Source organism: Castor canadensis, chromosome 7 (assembly GCF_047511655.1).
Source record: "Castor canadensis chromosome 7, mCasCan1.hap1v2, whole genome shotgun sequence".
In the NCBI taxonomy this organism is placed as follows: domain Eukaryota; kingdom Metazoa; phylum Chordata; class Mammalia; order Rodentia; family Castoridae; genus Castor; species Castor canadensis.
The window spans coordinates 10,360,405-10,374,990 of NC_133392.1; the positions used below are offsets into that span (position 1 = coordinate 10,360,405).

Genomic DNA, 14,586 nt, shown 5'->3' on the forward strand with positions numbered 1-14,586 from the left:
TTGGTGTGGCCACTATAGGGTACCTTGAAGGCCAAGAAGGCACAGTGGGTTGATGAAGAGGGATTCCTGACCCCATTCACCTGCCTTGTGCTCCATGCCAGGCCTATGACTTTGTGGCGACATTTCAGCTTGATCCCTGTGGTTCTCTGTCAAGACTTTTGGCAGTTCCACAGCTGTGGTGTTTATTTGTCTTGTACAAGGTGGCAGAGTGTGGGAGGGCACCAGGAACCCAAGGCCATTTTACTAACCATGTCCTGGCATGGTCCTGGTGGCCTGAACCGTGCCAGGTTCTGTGGAACAGTTCTCTTAGCAGCTCACACTCCTAACATGACATGCCCACCAGGACCTGCCCTTCTCCCTCCTGTCCCTTCTCCTCTTCCCCTCCCTTCCCCTCTCTGGCTTCCTTTCCCCCTGCCCCTCTGTTTTCCCCTGCACCCCCCACCCCCACCCCGCCTCCCCTTACCCTCCTTGCCTCTCTATCTCCTACCTCCCTCCTCTTCCCCCCCTTCTCCTCCAGAGGAGTCTATTCAGAGATTTCTTGCTCTTTTTTTCCTCTCTGGAGGAATGCCTTTGGGGATTGGGAACCCTAGCTGACTTTGGGAGAGGGCAAGCTGGCTTGTTCTGAGTGACCCCACTGCATCCTTGAACCTGTCCTCTGGATATGTAAAAGGCAGCATTCTGGGGCACTCCAGAAATGGCTCATTGGGTGAAATGCAGTGCAGTTAGTTGTCCTGCTGGCATGCCCTGCTGTTTCTTCCTGAACATTTAAATCTGCCATGCATTCTCTGTGAAGTGATTGGACCGGGCAGGGCTTGGGTTCCCATCTGTTCTCTGTTTGCATTTGGGCGCCATTTCAGAAACCACACGAGAAAAGTTTATAGGCAAACATTATAAAAAGTGACAGTCTGAAGTGCTGCTATCGCTGGTTTGGCAATGTGAGGTGTTACCTGAAGCAGCTTCCCGTTTCCAGACTCTGGCTGTTTTGGGTCTCAAGATGCCCGCCCCGCTGACACTGGGCAGAGGTGAGCTGGAAGGGACCCATGAGGCTCACAAGACTTTCCTGACTTCGTGGGACCCCCGCCACTCACAGAAAGGTAAACCTTTGCAGCTGTCTTTGGTGATGTCTCTGTGAGGTCACACCCAGAGGCCATACTCTCTGCCTGAATCTGCTGAGGGACTTGGAAAATCAGACAGCTCCTGCCTCAGTTTCCCTCTGTCCAGGTTGGAGGGTCCTCAGTTCGGAATTGGGCCTGCTGATATTCTTACCATTGCTTTTGGACTAGCTAGGCAAATCCTTGTTTCCGCGTGCTGGGTACCACAAGTCAGTTCACTGAAAAGCCGCCTGTTAACTGCTGCCAGCTCCCCTCCATGCTTCTGGGAGAGAACACATGCATGTGGAGGCAGCTAATCCTCCAGGGGAGCTTCAGGCAGGCTGTGTGGCTGCAGCAGGTAGGAGCAAGCAACGAGCCCTCCCAGAAAGTAAACTTGTCACTTTGTTTGTTCAGCAATTTTAGGTAACAGTGACAAAGAATGTCTAGCATTAGTGTTTGTCCCAGCTTGCTTGCTTTGTGAATTTGTTTATATTATGAAAACGATGGAGGAATTATACTTTCTGGCTGTGCAGAACTCTGGGAGAGCATTTGATGCAGGCTTCTGGAAACTTCTTCCTAGGAGCAGAGGGGAGGCATGTGGGGCTGCATGCTCTGCAGAGAGTTAAACAGCGTGCCACAGCCTCAGAAACGTTAAATCCAGGAAATGTTGATATTGCTATAAAAAGTACTGTTTAGATTTCCCAGGGAGTCCTTGCCCTGTGTCAACCGTCGTGTTTCAAAGTCGTGTTTCACAGAGCAGGCCGTGCAACTCGGTGGAGTCAGGGAGGAAGTGGCCGGGGTCAGTGGAAGCCCATCTGAGTGGGGGAGCAGGTACACAGGTACAGCAGTCCTGGTGTCATGGGAGATTACAGATGGTTCTGACCGCTCCCTGAGCAGTGTGAGGTAAGTGTGCCTGGGAGGCATTCACAGGACTCAGGGAGTCGGCTCAGGTCCCCTGAAGGATTCAAATGCAGAAGAGAAGCCAAAGCTCCCAAGAAAGCAGGAGGCCTCTGGGGCAGGGCAGGGCATTGGCAGAGCCAATGGCTCTACTGGCTCTACTGAGCCAGCTCTTTGGGTGCCATGTTGCTGGCACCATGATCCAAGATGTCACTCGTGTGTGCCCTGGTTGCTGGGACCTGCAGGCTGGATGAGTAGGGATGCTAGAAAGCCTAGGAGGCAAATGGTTTGGCTTTCTGTCCCTCCCCGATGTGGTCCCATGCTTCCCTCAGCATCCTTGTCCTTATTGACTGTCCCCTCCCTCTGCAGTGTTCCAACCTCTTCCTGCCTTTCTTTTCTTTTGCTTCTTCCTTCTCCCTACCTAGCCTGTGCCTGCACTTCTCTAAGGACGGAAGATTGACTGCATTGGTACTACATACACTGCTGACCCAAGCAGGCATGGCCTTTTGTGAACTGAGCCCTGTGGGGAGCAAAAACGGGGGGGGGGCTGTGATCTGCGTTTAACCAAGGCAGTGATCACTGGTTGAAGGCTTTGAAGTCAGAATGCTTGATTGCATGGATGAAGGTCATTATCTTATGGATGTATTTGAGGACCATATTTTGCTGTCCTGGAAACTACTCATCTCGTTGGAAACTGGATGACTTAGTTTTACTGGAAGTAAGATCTATTTTTAGTACATCAAGTCACCTTCACTGTCCATGGACTGGTCTGGAGATGGTCTAGATGTTCTCTGATTGTCCCGGGAACATGGTGGTATTTGGGGTCACAGTGAACATCTTCAGTTTAGAAGAGTGACAGTGCAGTGACTGTCATTGACTCATTGGGTTGTAGCTGGAAGCTTAAGTTCATGTTGGTTGACTGCATATTTGGGGATTCCTGCTCCCCAGCAGTTGGGAACCCTGTGCCTGAGAGGTTCTGCAGGGCAGAGAGGAGTAGGAGCGCCTCCTCTTTGCACCTAGGGCAGCTCCCATTTACCAAGCATCCTTTGCGTCCATTCCCAACCAAGATGAGCCTCCTTTGTGAGCGTTCACTGTCCTGTGTTCCTCCTGCTACAACAGTGCTGTGTTGGTGGTGACAGTAGACCAGTGGCTTCAGCATGACTTTGTGGTTCATCAATTGCATGTGGAGGAAGGGCTTCTCAGGGAAAATGCTTCCTTTCAAAACAGAGAAGTCACAGCTCTACCTTTGTGCGGAGAGGGTTGCCTGCATCACAATTGCAAATATCACACTCATCTCCCACCTCCCCCCACCACATAGTCTGAGCACCTTCTGCATGGAATAGGGACCCACCTGGCTTCTCCTTATGGGAAGGGCAGGACAGAAGTAGGTGGGCTGTAGGGTTCCATTTGCCCTCCCTGATGAGCAAGTGCTCTGCTCACCTGCCTACCTGCTCAGTAATCTTTGAGGATCAAGTGTGGCTCAGGAAAGCAAATTCCAGAACATTCCTGATGTCTTGCTGATCATGTATCGTGGCCATAATAAATATTATTTTATGACCTAGATGAATCCAGCATAACATTCCAACATCGTGGGTGCTGTTTCAATAATTGTTGAAGACATGGGACCTGAATGACATCTGCTCTTACCCAGCTGTAAAAGAAGTTGGATGGGGTAGCCTTTAGGGCCCCATTGGTTCTAATGTTGTGTGAATCTGTGGCTCTAGGATGCTGGGAAAGGAGTGACAGATGGTCTGAGATTTGGAGCCAATTTGAATCCCTCCTCCCTTATTTCTCCTCTTCTCCCTTTTCTGTTCAGGATCCAGACTTCAAAGTTTTTTTTTTTTTTTTTTAAGTCACTCAATTCAGCTGCCTCATGACTTATACAGCCTCAGGAGACCTGTTGTGAGAATCTTCCAACCAAATTCCCTATATCTTTCCTTTTTCCTTTTTTTTCTTTTATGGGTTTGAACTCAGGGCCTCATGCTTGCTAGGCAGGCGCTCTCACACTTGAACCATGCCTATAGCCCTTTTTGCTTTAGGCAGTTTTTGAATAAGGTCTCTTGTTTATGTCCAGGCCAATGTGGACTGTGATCCTCCTACTTCCTGAGTTGCTGGAATGACAAACACACGCCACCATGCCCAGCTTTTTATTGGTTGAAATGGAGGGCTCACTAGCTTTTTTGCCCAGGTTTGCCTCAAAGCACAATCCTCCTGATTTCAGCCTCCTGAGTAGTTAGGATTAGAGGCGTGAGTCACCACGTCTGGCTGCTATGCCTTCCTAACTTCACTTTGTCCTTTCCTTCTCAGCTTACCTGGCTTCTCCTCTTTAGAGGAGACATATCCCATCACTGCACGTAGCAGGAGGTAAAATCTCTTTGCTCTGCAAAGGCAAGACTGGAAATGTTTTAGGCCTGAGGCCTCAGGGTGTCTGTTGCAACTATTCAGCTCCGCCCTCGTAACACAAATGCAGCCCCAGACAATACATAAACCAAAGAGTATGGCCCTGCTCCAAGAAAAGATTGTTTACAAAAGCAAGCTGAGGCCGGTTTGGCCCCTGGGCATAGTTTGCCAGCTCTGGCTGAGGATCCAGACTTCACCCACCAGTTTTGGCTGGGCTCTTCTTCCTCACATGAAGACCACCTTATACATTTTGTTCTTCTGGATTTTCTGTTTCCCACTGCCCCTCACAATGGAAGCTCCTCAAGGGCAGTATCTCTGTCTTGTCTCTTGTTGCTTCCTGAGCATCCAGAGCAGATTGTGGCCCATGGTAGGTGTTCAATAAATAGTTGTTGAGTGAGAAAAACAAACTTTTCAAGCATAAGCTGGTAGTCAGTTGGGCTTTCTTTCTGCCCTTGTGTTTGTCCATGTTCAGTTCAACCTTGTTTTCTTCCTTTTGTGTGTTAATGTCTTTGTGTTCATGTACTATTTGACAACTGGGCCCATCTTGGCTTGGGTACCTTTGGAGGGGAGGCCCTTCTGGAAAGCATTGAGCCCTCCATGTTGACTGTTGGTGATGGTGATAGAGGGTGATTGCTTAAACAAGGGAACTGAAACATGAATTGACTTTATTTCAGTCATGTGGGAGATTTGTCCTTTGCAGTGGGTTCTGGACAAAACAGTTGCCTTGTGATGCTGCTGTTCAGATTTGGAGCTGTCCCACTGCCGGGAAGGAAGCTTTGTGCTTTGTGGGCCTGGGACTCTGAGTACCATTCACAGCTCTCACTGGGGATGAAAGCCTGCTTCACGGACCCTCATGGCCAGCCCAGTGCAGCTCTGCTGTGTTCCTTAAAGGTCACTGGCTTCCTGCCATCTCTCCGGGGAGAAGTTGTGTGCTTGGAGTCTCTTGGGTCCCATCCTGGCTTGTGTATTTGAGGACTATAATGATGGTCAGTGTTGCTACATTCCCTGTTTGCCAAATATACCCTAGGGTGGAAGTGGGAGACACAAAGACCCACAAACCTGAGCCCTCTTTCTGGGTGCTTTCTCCTTAGGGAGGCAGAGCACATCCACAAGAAATATGTCTGTCCCATGAGCTGGGGAAGTGGTTCGATGTACTTTGGAGGTAGGGACCACTTCACTCTGGCCAGGTGACTGGTGCAGGGCAGTGCCTCATGGAGGGTGCTGCTTGATTTGGACCTTGAGGGATGAGTTGGGTTGAACAGACATAAGGAAGGGGTGTCCCTACAGATGAGAGGTGGGGGTGGCTGAAGAGGCCGTGGGACTCTGGGCATGTGTGGTGGGACTGGTGGGCAGGGTGGATCTGGCTTTGTGTCATGGATTGGACAGAGCTCCCCAGCCTGGCTTTAGGGTCTGCCACCTCTTGCTTGCCGGAGCATTAGTTCTTTTAGTTTTTGGTGTTAAGTCCTCCAGGCTCCTATCGTTGTTAGAAAAATAGCATATCGCAGCTCACCCAGCACAGAACTAAGTCTCCTGAACAACATGTAGCTGAGAGCTCAGGAAAACTTCAAAAGGCAAAAGGTTTTGTAGTTGTGTCCATTGTTCCCTGTGAGACATTTCGTATTAAGAAACTTGGTTTTGTTACAACAGGCCAGTATAGCATACATAAATAGGTAAGTGTGCATGCGTGTATGTGTGCGACACACTCATGTTGGGTGGACAAATTTGTATAACTGTGTTCTAATCAATAAAAAGTACCACAGCAGTGGAATTTCATAGGACTTACTGTATGTGCAGACTTTGGTTGACAATTGACTTAAACACTGTCTTGTGGAATATCCTTTCATGCTGGGTTTTGGTTGATTTTAAAGCCTTATGGTTTGTGGAAGCCAGGACAGGACAGCTTTGTTCAGTGCTTCCTTTGAACGCTGTTTTCGATGCTTAGTAGGTCTACCCTGAGCCAGACTGCTTTCCTGGCTTCCTGGAATGCGGGGAGAGATGGATAGAAACCTCCTGGGGCCATTTGCAAAGCAAGAACAGCTTCTGGGAATGAAGTGGCCTCCACTGACCTTTGTTGGACCTTCTCTCGCCTCCCTCCTTCCCATCTATCACTGTCTTCTCTCTCCCACCTTTCTGCAGAGCCACCAACCAAATACCAAATCTCTCAACCTGAAGTTTACGTGGCCGCGCCAGGGGAGTCACTAGAGTTGCGCTGCCTGTTGAAAGATGCTGCCGTGATCAGTTGGACTAAGAATGGGGTACACTTGGGGCCCGGCAATAGGACAGTGCTTATTGGGGAGTACTTGCAGATAAAAGGCGCCACACCTAGAGACTCCGGCCTCTATGCTTGTACTGCTGCTAGGACTGTAGACAGTGAAACTTGGTACTTCATGGTCAATGTCACAGGTGAGTTGGCCTGCGAGCATCACGTTCTTTCTTTTTTGTAACCATTTTCTGGTTAAAATTTTTTTGGCCAAGTGAAATCATACTGAGATCTCATTGGCTGCCAGGAATATACACTTTAGGGTTTTCATTAATTTATTCATTGAGATGGGGGGTGTCTTGAACTCCTGGATTCAAGTGATCCTCCTGCCTCAGCCTCCTAAGTGCTGAGACTATAGGTGTGTGCCAGTGTACCTGGCTAATGTATTTTTAAAATTCTTCCTCAGGATCTCTGGTGTACCAGAGATGCCAGCTAGTTATTACAAATGACAGAGATCTCATGTGACTAGTAACATTTTCTTAGGATAGCACACTTTTGATGTAAAAACAGAGTGCCCCCCTCACCCCAACCCCATGCCACCAGTATCCTTGGCATTTTGAATATAGGATTGAAACTTGGAAACCTGAGATTTATGATTGCTGTATTTAAAGATTTGAGTTTCTCTCCTTGACTTAACCTTCCATGCAGTGAGGGACCAAGTAGGCCCACTTTGTGGCCAAGTTTAAAGTTCTGCTGTAAGAATGTTAGTTGATAATCAGAGGATCACACAGAAGCTCAGTTTTGTTAGAGTCTAATTCCTCTCTTTTAAAAGGGACCCCAGATGCTGAAAAGTTATGTTGAAGAAAAAAGCATTGTCAGGGTCGTGAATACTGTTTGAAACTTAACATTCAGTTCCAGTATGTCCAGTTTTATGGCATGTTTAAATAATGTGAAAGCAGAAAACATTGAGAGTTACAATAGAGACCCACTGTCCCCACCGAGCCACTTCAGGCCAGTAAGGTCATCCTAACTAAACCCTGTCCCAGGCTCTCTTGGTGGCTCAGTGGAAGACTTTGTGATCTTTGGCTTTGCACAAACACATCCATGGCTTTGTTCTTTTCAATACAGATGCCATCTCGTCCGGAGATGACGAGGATGACACAGATGGCTCCGAAGATTTTGTCAGTGAGAACAGTAACAACAAGAGTAAGTAACCGTCACCTCTGAAGGTGCCCGGAGAGAGGAGTGTGAGAGTCCTGTCACCTGTCCTCTGTCTAATCCTTGGCACTGCCATGCTGTGTTCCACAGCCCTCTCTGTTCCCCACTGTGTCCACTGTCCCAACTTTCCAATCTGAGAATAAACCAGTCTTGCTGTCCACCCTTTGCTGTCACTTGTCTTTTCTTCTCGTGTCAGTAGCTCTCTTTGTAAAGCAGTTACTACTTTTCTTGGATTTCCATTTTCCTTTGCTTTCTCTCTGTTCAGAGGCCTACCAGTGGTAGAACCATGTGCCATCCTGGGTATTCTTCATAACCACTCATCAGACTTGGCCTAAACCAATGAGTCTCGCCTGTCCCCATGTCTCTGGGACATTTAGCAATTTTGGTTGTCACAGTAGGGGGCAAGGGCAGTTGTGGTACCTCATGGTAAACATCTTACACTGCAGAGCTTAAAAAAAGGAATGACTTCGTCCAAAACTCAGACCTTTACTATATGTGCCTCCTGCTGCGTGGAAGGAAATAAGGGAAGCTCACCTTACTTTGAAGACAGTGATGGGAAAGGGGCCAAGTGTTGTTGCTTACTCATGAGGCTATGGACATTGAGTTCCAGCACTCAAGGCCGTTGACTTGGTGGGTAAGAATGTGACTGCCTCTTGGAGCTGGGCAGTCAGGGTTTGAGTTTGACTTCACAAAACTCTTCTCAGTTGCTCCTTTAACTTCTGTGCCTCAGTTTCTTCAGTTGTAAATTGGGAATAATATTAATATGTTCTGGATTGTTATGAGGATTAAAAGAGATAATAGTTGTACAGTGCTCAGAAGACTGAGTACTTGTGAATGTTTGTTGCACAAAGAAAATAAAACACAGCATTAGTTTAGTTCTGTTCTGTAACGACATGGCTGGAATATTCCCAGAGTGATAGTAGCTGGGATTCTTGGCTTATTTGGTATGTTCTGTGTTTTCTCAGAGGGATTTTTGTCAATTAAGTGAATTTCAATGAGACTTAAGTAAGAAGACAATTAGTTATTTAAAATAGGCCCACTGATTTAAGAACAGGATTTTTTAGAGCAGCTTTAGGTTCACAGCAAAGCAAAGAGGAAAGTACAAAGATTTCTTCACCCTTGCAGTTTCTTCTGTTACAACGTCTCTACCAGAGTGTGGTACACTTACTACAGTTAATGAACCTAGTCTGACAAATCATGGTAGCCCAAAGTCTAGAGTTTACATCAGGTTCACTTTTGTGTTGTACATTCTGTGGATTTGGAGAAATACATGATGACATGTGTCCAATACAGAGTAGTCTTACTGGTCTAGGTATCTCCTGTGTGCTACTTGTTCACCTTTCTTTCCCTCCCACTAACTCCTGGCAACCACTAACCTCTTTACTGTCTCCGTAGCTTGGCCTCTTCCAGAATCATCCACTCGGTAGCTTTATTTCAGATTGGCCTCTTGCATTTGTAATACACATTTCTTTGTCTTTCAGGGCATGATAGCTCATCTTTTTTTTTTTTTTTAGCACTGAATACTCTTCCATAGTTGTATGTATTATGGATTATTTATGCCCGCTTCCACCCATTGAAGCTTGGTTGCTTCCAAGTTTGTGCTCAGGTTTTGGTTCATCTGTAAATTTTTATCTGTTCTGGTGAACACCTGGGAGTGTGGTTGTTGAATGACATGGTAAGAGTATGATCAACTTTGCAGGAAGCTATCAAACTGCCAAAGTGGCTGTGCCACTTTGCGTCCCCAGCAGCCACGAATGAGAATTCCTGTCACTCCGTACCCACTACAGCACTGGTGTCAGAATGGTTTGGCCATTCTGGTAGGTGTGTAGTGGTTTCTTAATTTGCATTTCCTTCATGCCATAGGATGTGAAGCACTGCTGTCTTCTTTGGTGAAGAGGTGTCTATTAAGGCCTTTGGCTAATTTTTTAATTGGTTTTTTTTATTCAGCTTTAAGAATTCTTTGTATATTTTGGATAACAGTCCTTTATTGGTTTTTTGCAAATATTTCTTCTAGTCCCTGGCTTATCTTTTCATTCTTTTGTCAGTGAGTCACAGAGCAAAAAAATTTTAAATTTGTATGAAGTCCAGTTTATCAATTCTTTCATATATTGTGCCTTTGGCATGATATCTAGAAAATCACCAGCAAACCCAAGGTCAAGGTCTTCTCTAGGTTGATCTCCTAATTGTTTTATAGTTTTTTGTCTTACATTTAGATCACAATTGTGATATAGTTCAGGTTATTTTTTTAATAAAGTATGTAAATTAATTTTTTTTTTTGCCTGTGAATGTCCAGTTGTTTCTGTACTGTTTGTTGAAAAGATCATTTAGCCTAAGGCTTTTTAAAGGAAGAAGAGAAAATAGATATGTTACTTAAGATTTGGCTTTGCCCCTGAGTCTTCCAGCAGCTTGGTCAAAAAGGAAAATAGTCGGGTTTAAGTAGTTTTTACTTTGGGGCTGTAAGTGTGGCTCAAGTGGTATAGAGTACCTGCCTAAAAAGCGCAATTCCTTGAGCTCACCCCCACCCCACCCCCAGTTCTGCCAATTAAAAAAACCCAAAAAGGTAGTTTTTACTTTGAGGTAAGAGGAAGCTTAGGACAGTGGTTCTCCAAGTGGGTCTCCTGGACCAGCAGTGTCAATATCTTCTGGAAACCTGTCAGAAATGAAAAGTCTCAGGCCCTTCCTTAGCCTCCTCATCTCCATTGAATTAGAAGCTCTGGGGGCAATTCAGATACACCCCAAAGTGTGGGAGCCCCTGGCTTAGGGATGTACACGGGGACATCACCCCATTAGCCATCTTGCTCATGAAACAGCGTAATAGGGTGAGCGAAGGTCTTCTGTGATTTCTACCAGTCTTCTAAGCGGGTTATTATTTAATACTGAGTACTGAAGTGCAGTTCTTTGGCTCTGGCCTGAAGCTGGAGGCCAAGGAGTGGAGGACTGGCTGTGGCAGGCTCTGTGCTCAGTCAAGGCCACCGGTAACCCAATAAGGTGGAGAGAACACCTTCCCTAGTATTGATCTAAAATGTGACTCATGAGCAGGAGGCAGAGCTGCGAGTCCAGCACCGGCCTGTGGCCATCTCAGGTCACAGAAGGGTGGAGTAATGTTGGGACAGCTGTTTACAGCTCTGAGGTGATACTGCATGTGGGTACCACCCCTGTTGATCGGGACATCAGTTCCGTCCACTTGGCATGTCTCGGAAATGTTGTGTCCTGGTGGGCAAGAACCCTGCCGGATAGCACAATCCCAAGAGTCCACATGAAGTCACAAAGTACCACGGCGGGTCTCGGGGATGGAACGACCAGGATGAGTGAGCAGAAGCCCCCTCTGATGCTCTGGCACTCACCTGCTGTGGGCCTCAGGGCTTTGCTTATGCCCACTGGCTGGGCTGCCCAGCACTGTGCAGAAGGGCACGGTGTTAACGGGTGCCGGCCAAGGGAGCATTTGCCATGCTTTCGCCTTGCAACCAGAGCTCTTGGTAATTAGCTCTCGAATGACACCAACTCTGCCCCTGAGATGGATGCTGTGCAGCGATTAAAAGCTGGTGTTAGCTGTACCAGGCAGATAGTGCTGTCGGGAGGAGCCTGTGTTTGGTGCCTGTGAAACATTAGATACTATTTAAAGTGATAGCAGCTCTTAGCTGGCTACTTGGCCTCTGCCATCTGTTACTGTGATTAGGCCTGCCTGATTCACAGGTGCAGTCTGGAGCGGCTGAGATTAAGCAGCTGTGGCCAGTGTGGACAGAGGAATGCCATGGCTGGGGTAATTGGCAGGGCAGGAAAGGGGATGTTGCCATTAGAACAATTTTTTGCCACCTCAAGTGTCAAATGCTTGACCTGATTACTAGGGAAAATTGCAGAAGCACCGAATTCTTTGCATTTTCAACCACTTGTAAACACCCACGTGTCACACTGACTCCTTTGGTGCCTTGTGATTGTCTGGAAGGGTCACAGGGGTGTGCTTGAATGTTTGTCTGACGATGTGCCTGTGACCCTGTGTTCACAGCAACGGTTTTGGCTTTGCCGGGGAGATTTTTTTTTTTTCTTTTCTTTTTGAATTAAGACATTGTATTTTAGTTCTTGATCAGGTGACTTGAAAAATATATCGCAGGCCATTCTTTCTGCCAGTATGTTAGATTACTTTTTATCTAATTTTGGTGGGTCAATGCTGGATAGAGTGCAGAAAACACCAACTATAAGGACAAAGATAACAAGAATTAGGCAGGGTGTTGGGTTTGATTCCTAGCACTGGAAGAAGAATAAAGGGAATTAAGACAGGATTGCTCAATTCTGGCTAAGAAACTGGTATGATTAATATGAAGGTCTTATTTGATTTTTACACAAATGTGTCTCAGAATTCAGGGTGCTCTTTGCTCTGACCGTCTCACCCAGCTAGCTCTACCATGGGCTCCTGTGCAGGGCGCTTCCTTGTTCACACTCGCAGCCTCCTCGCCATGGGTCTTAGCATCAGGTCTGCTTTCTCCCAGTAGACTGTTTGCTTCTTCAAGGCCAGAAGGAGCCTGAATGTGGAATGACTATTTTGAGGGATTACAGGCATCCCGTACATCTTTTCTGGATCTCATAAACAGAGCCATGGCCAGGTCTAGTCTGTGCATTAAGAAGATGAGCCTGTGTTTCCCAAAGAATGTCCCTGGGAACCCTAGCTCAGAATAATTATCAAAAGTGAGTTGTACTTTGAAGTAAGTTTGGGAAACACTGCATCTTGTGACCCTTTCTGGGAGACGAATGGTGTCTAACAGCATACAATATAAGCTCTGAGAAGTTCTACAGTAAAACAGCTGTTTAATTTTGTCCTTTTCCAGGCCTTCTCAGACTTATGGAGCGTAAGATCCTTTTTGAAATACAGTATCTGTTAACATGTGACTGCCCAGGTATTGGAAAACCAGCACGGACTGACTTGGTGCCTCGGAGCCCTCCCTCCCTCTAAGTCAAGTTCTTCCCTCACAGATGAGAAGGGTACTCCCCAGTCATGTTTGAGCAGCTGACTGGCTGATGACCTCACACCTTGCCAGTGCTAGACGTTCCCCGAGTAGAGCAATCCTGTGACATCATGACAAGCCCAGCTGCCAGGAAATAATGCAGCTGCACACGCCCTTCAGTGAGCCACATGTTCTTGGGACAGAAAGTTACAATTTCACATGCTAAGTTTTGAAATGCATCCAGGCCCAGGGTTTTGAAAGGTTCAGTCTGCTTGTTAGCATCGGAAAATATAACTCAGCCAGTGCGTCCTTTCCTACGAATGAGCTATCTGAACAGGTTATCATATAAGTAGACATGTATGCCTGTTTGTTGGAGGGACTTTTTATTACATCCTGCTTATGTGTACGTCGATCAATGTTTCTGAAGAACCTCAGACTTACTTAATTAGTTCTTGGGAAAATCATAATTGACCAAACGTTCATTCTTGCTGCTGGAACCGTTCTTTGTATTGAGTGCTTGAGGGAAGGGGGAGGTGGAGACTTCCAGTTGCCCATATTCTGCCAGAAAGAAAGGCAATTTTCTTTTTTCTTTTTGGTTTTTTTGGGAAGTAAATAGGGAGAAGAAAGTCAGTTGGCCTGAGATTTCCAAATTCATTTCATTGTTTGACTAGCTGATAGTAACAGGGCTTAACTTTTGTTCTAATTGGGAGTTTTACTTGGTAGAGATGGTATCTAAGTTTGTAAATGCAGATTTCTTTGTTGGGATTGAAGTTCCTAGAACAAAGCACACAGGCCTCCTAAGGTTTTGGAAATTCTTCCCCATGTAAACCTCATCACTAAGTTGGTTCTGGCGTTTTATCACAAACGCTGCTGATGGGATTGACTGAACAGCTTTTCCTTCTCAGCCTCCCCCTTGTCAAACCACATAGTCATTGGCGGGAGGGTCTTGCTTTGAAGGTAGATCCTGGGTATTCCCACGGGGAAGCTGGCCTCCTCCTGGACCAAGTCATTTCACTTTTGGGTGATTGGTCCAGGTTAAAAAACAAAAATACATGTTTCTGATCGAATGCCTCAAAGCCACACAGAGTCACACCTCACTCCATCCCCATGCTGTGTTAGCGTTGTGTCCTTAGCTTACACCAAACCGAAAACAGATGAACTGCAGACTAAGGATAGTGACTTTTTTCCCCATCAGGGGTCAAAGCATTTGAATGTTCTGATTAGTGGTATTTTTAAAAGCCCTAATTATAGACTTAAGACAGAGGCCTAGTGGGGCTTTAGGGAGTTGTGAGACTTAATCTAGGAGCTGAAACAGGCTGTGCTTTTTTATTTTTTGTTTTTGCATCAATAAAAATACAGTTGGCAGTCATCAGATGCCAAGGCTCACGTAAGTCTTGAGCTTCTGAGCTCATCACCATGGGAGAGTTCATAGGGCAGCTCAGAGTGGGTGAAGGAGCACTGCCCAGGGGGCTGGAGACTTGGGGCTAGCCTTAGCTTGGCCTCTGGCTGTGTGACCTTGATCAAATCACTTAACCTTTCTGGGTGACGTTGATCACATCAGCCACTAGGCCAGATGGTCACGAGGTGTCTTTTGGTACAGCACTGTAATATGATTCCATGTTTTTTCCTTAAAACGTTAGGCTGTGATCTCTTTTTGGTTCCAGAGAGTAGATCCTAAACCTTAGCTGTCAATATGGAGATGTATAAAGGTTTTTATACGGCAGGCTCAGTACCCTATGGTTTTTCATTACTTTTAAATTGCAGGGTCAAAAAAAAAAAAAAAACTCATCTATAATCCTACCTTTGTGGACAGAATTGATTTGTGTCTACGACATACATGCTT

At 46.4% G+C, this 14,586-nt stretch overlaps 1 protein-coding gene across 18 annotated transcripts in view; it reads left to right on the plus strand.

Moving 5' to 3' along the window:
• The window catches only part of Fgfr2 (fibroblast growth factor receptor 2), a 99,992-nt gene that overhangs the window by 17,936 nt on the left and 67,470 nt on the right, over positions 1 to 14,586 (plus strand). For 9 of the 18 annotated variants that reach the window (XM_074078183.1, XM_074078177.1, XM_020171786.2 and 6 more), the window contains 2 exons: positions 6,525 to 6,791; positions 7,717 to 7,794. The exons of 4 other annotated variants lie outside the window; for them this stretch is intronic. In XM_074078183.1, coding sequence (XP_073934284.1) covers positions 6,525 to 6,791; positions 7,717 to 7,794 — 345 coding nt within the window. Of the gene's footprint in view, positions 1 to 970; positions 1,095 to 6,524; positions 6,792 to 7,716; positions 7,795 to 14,586 lie in introns of those variants that run through there. 5 more of the 18 variants (XM_074078184.1, XM_020171789.2, XM_074078185.1 and 2 more) reach the window with 3 other exon arrangements.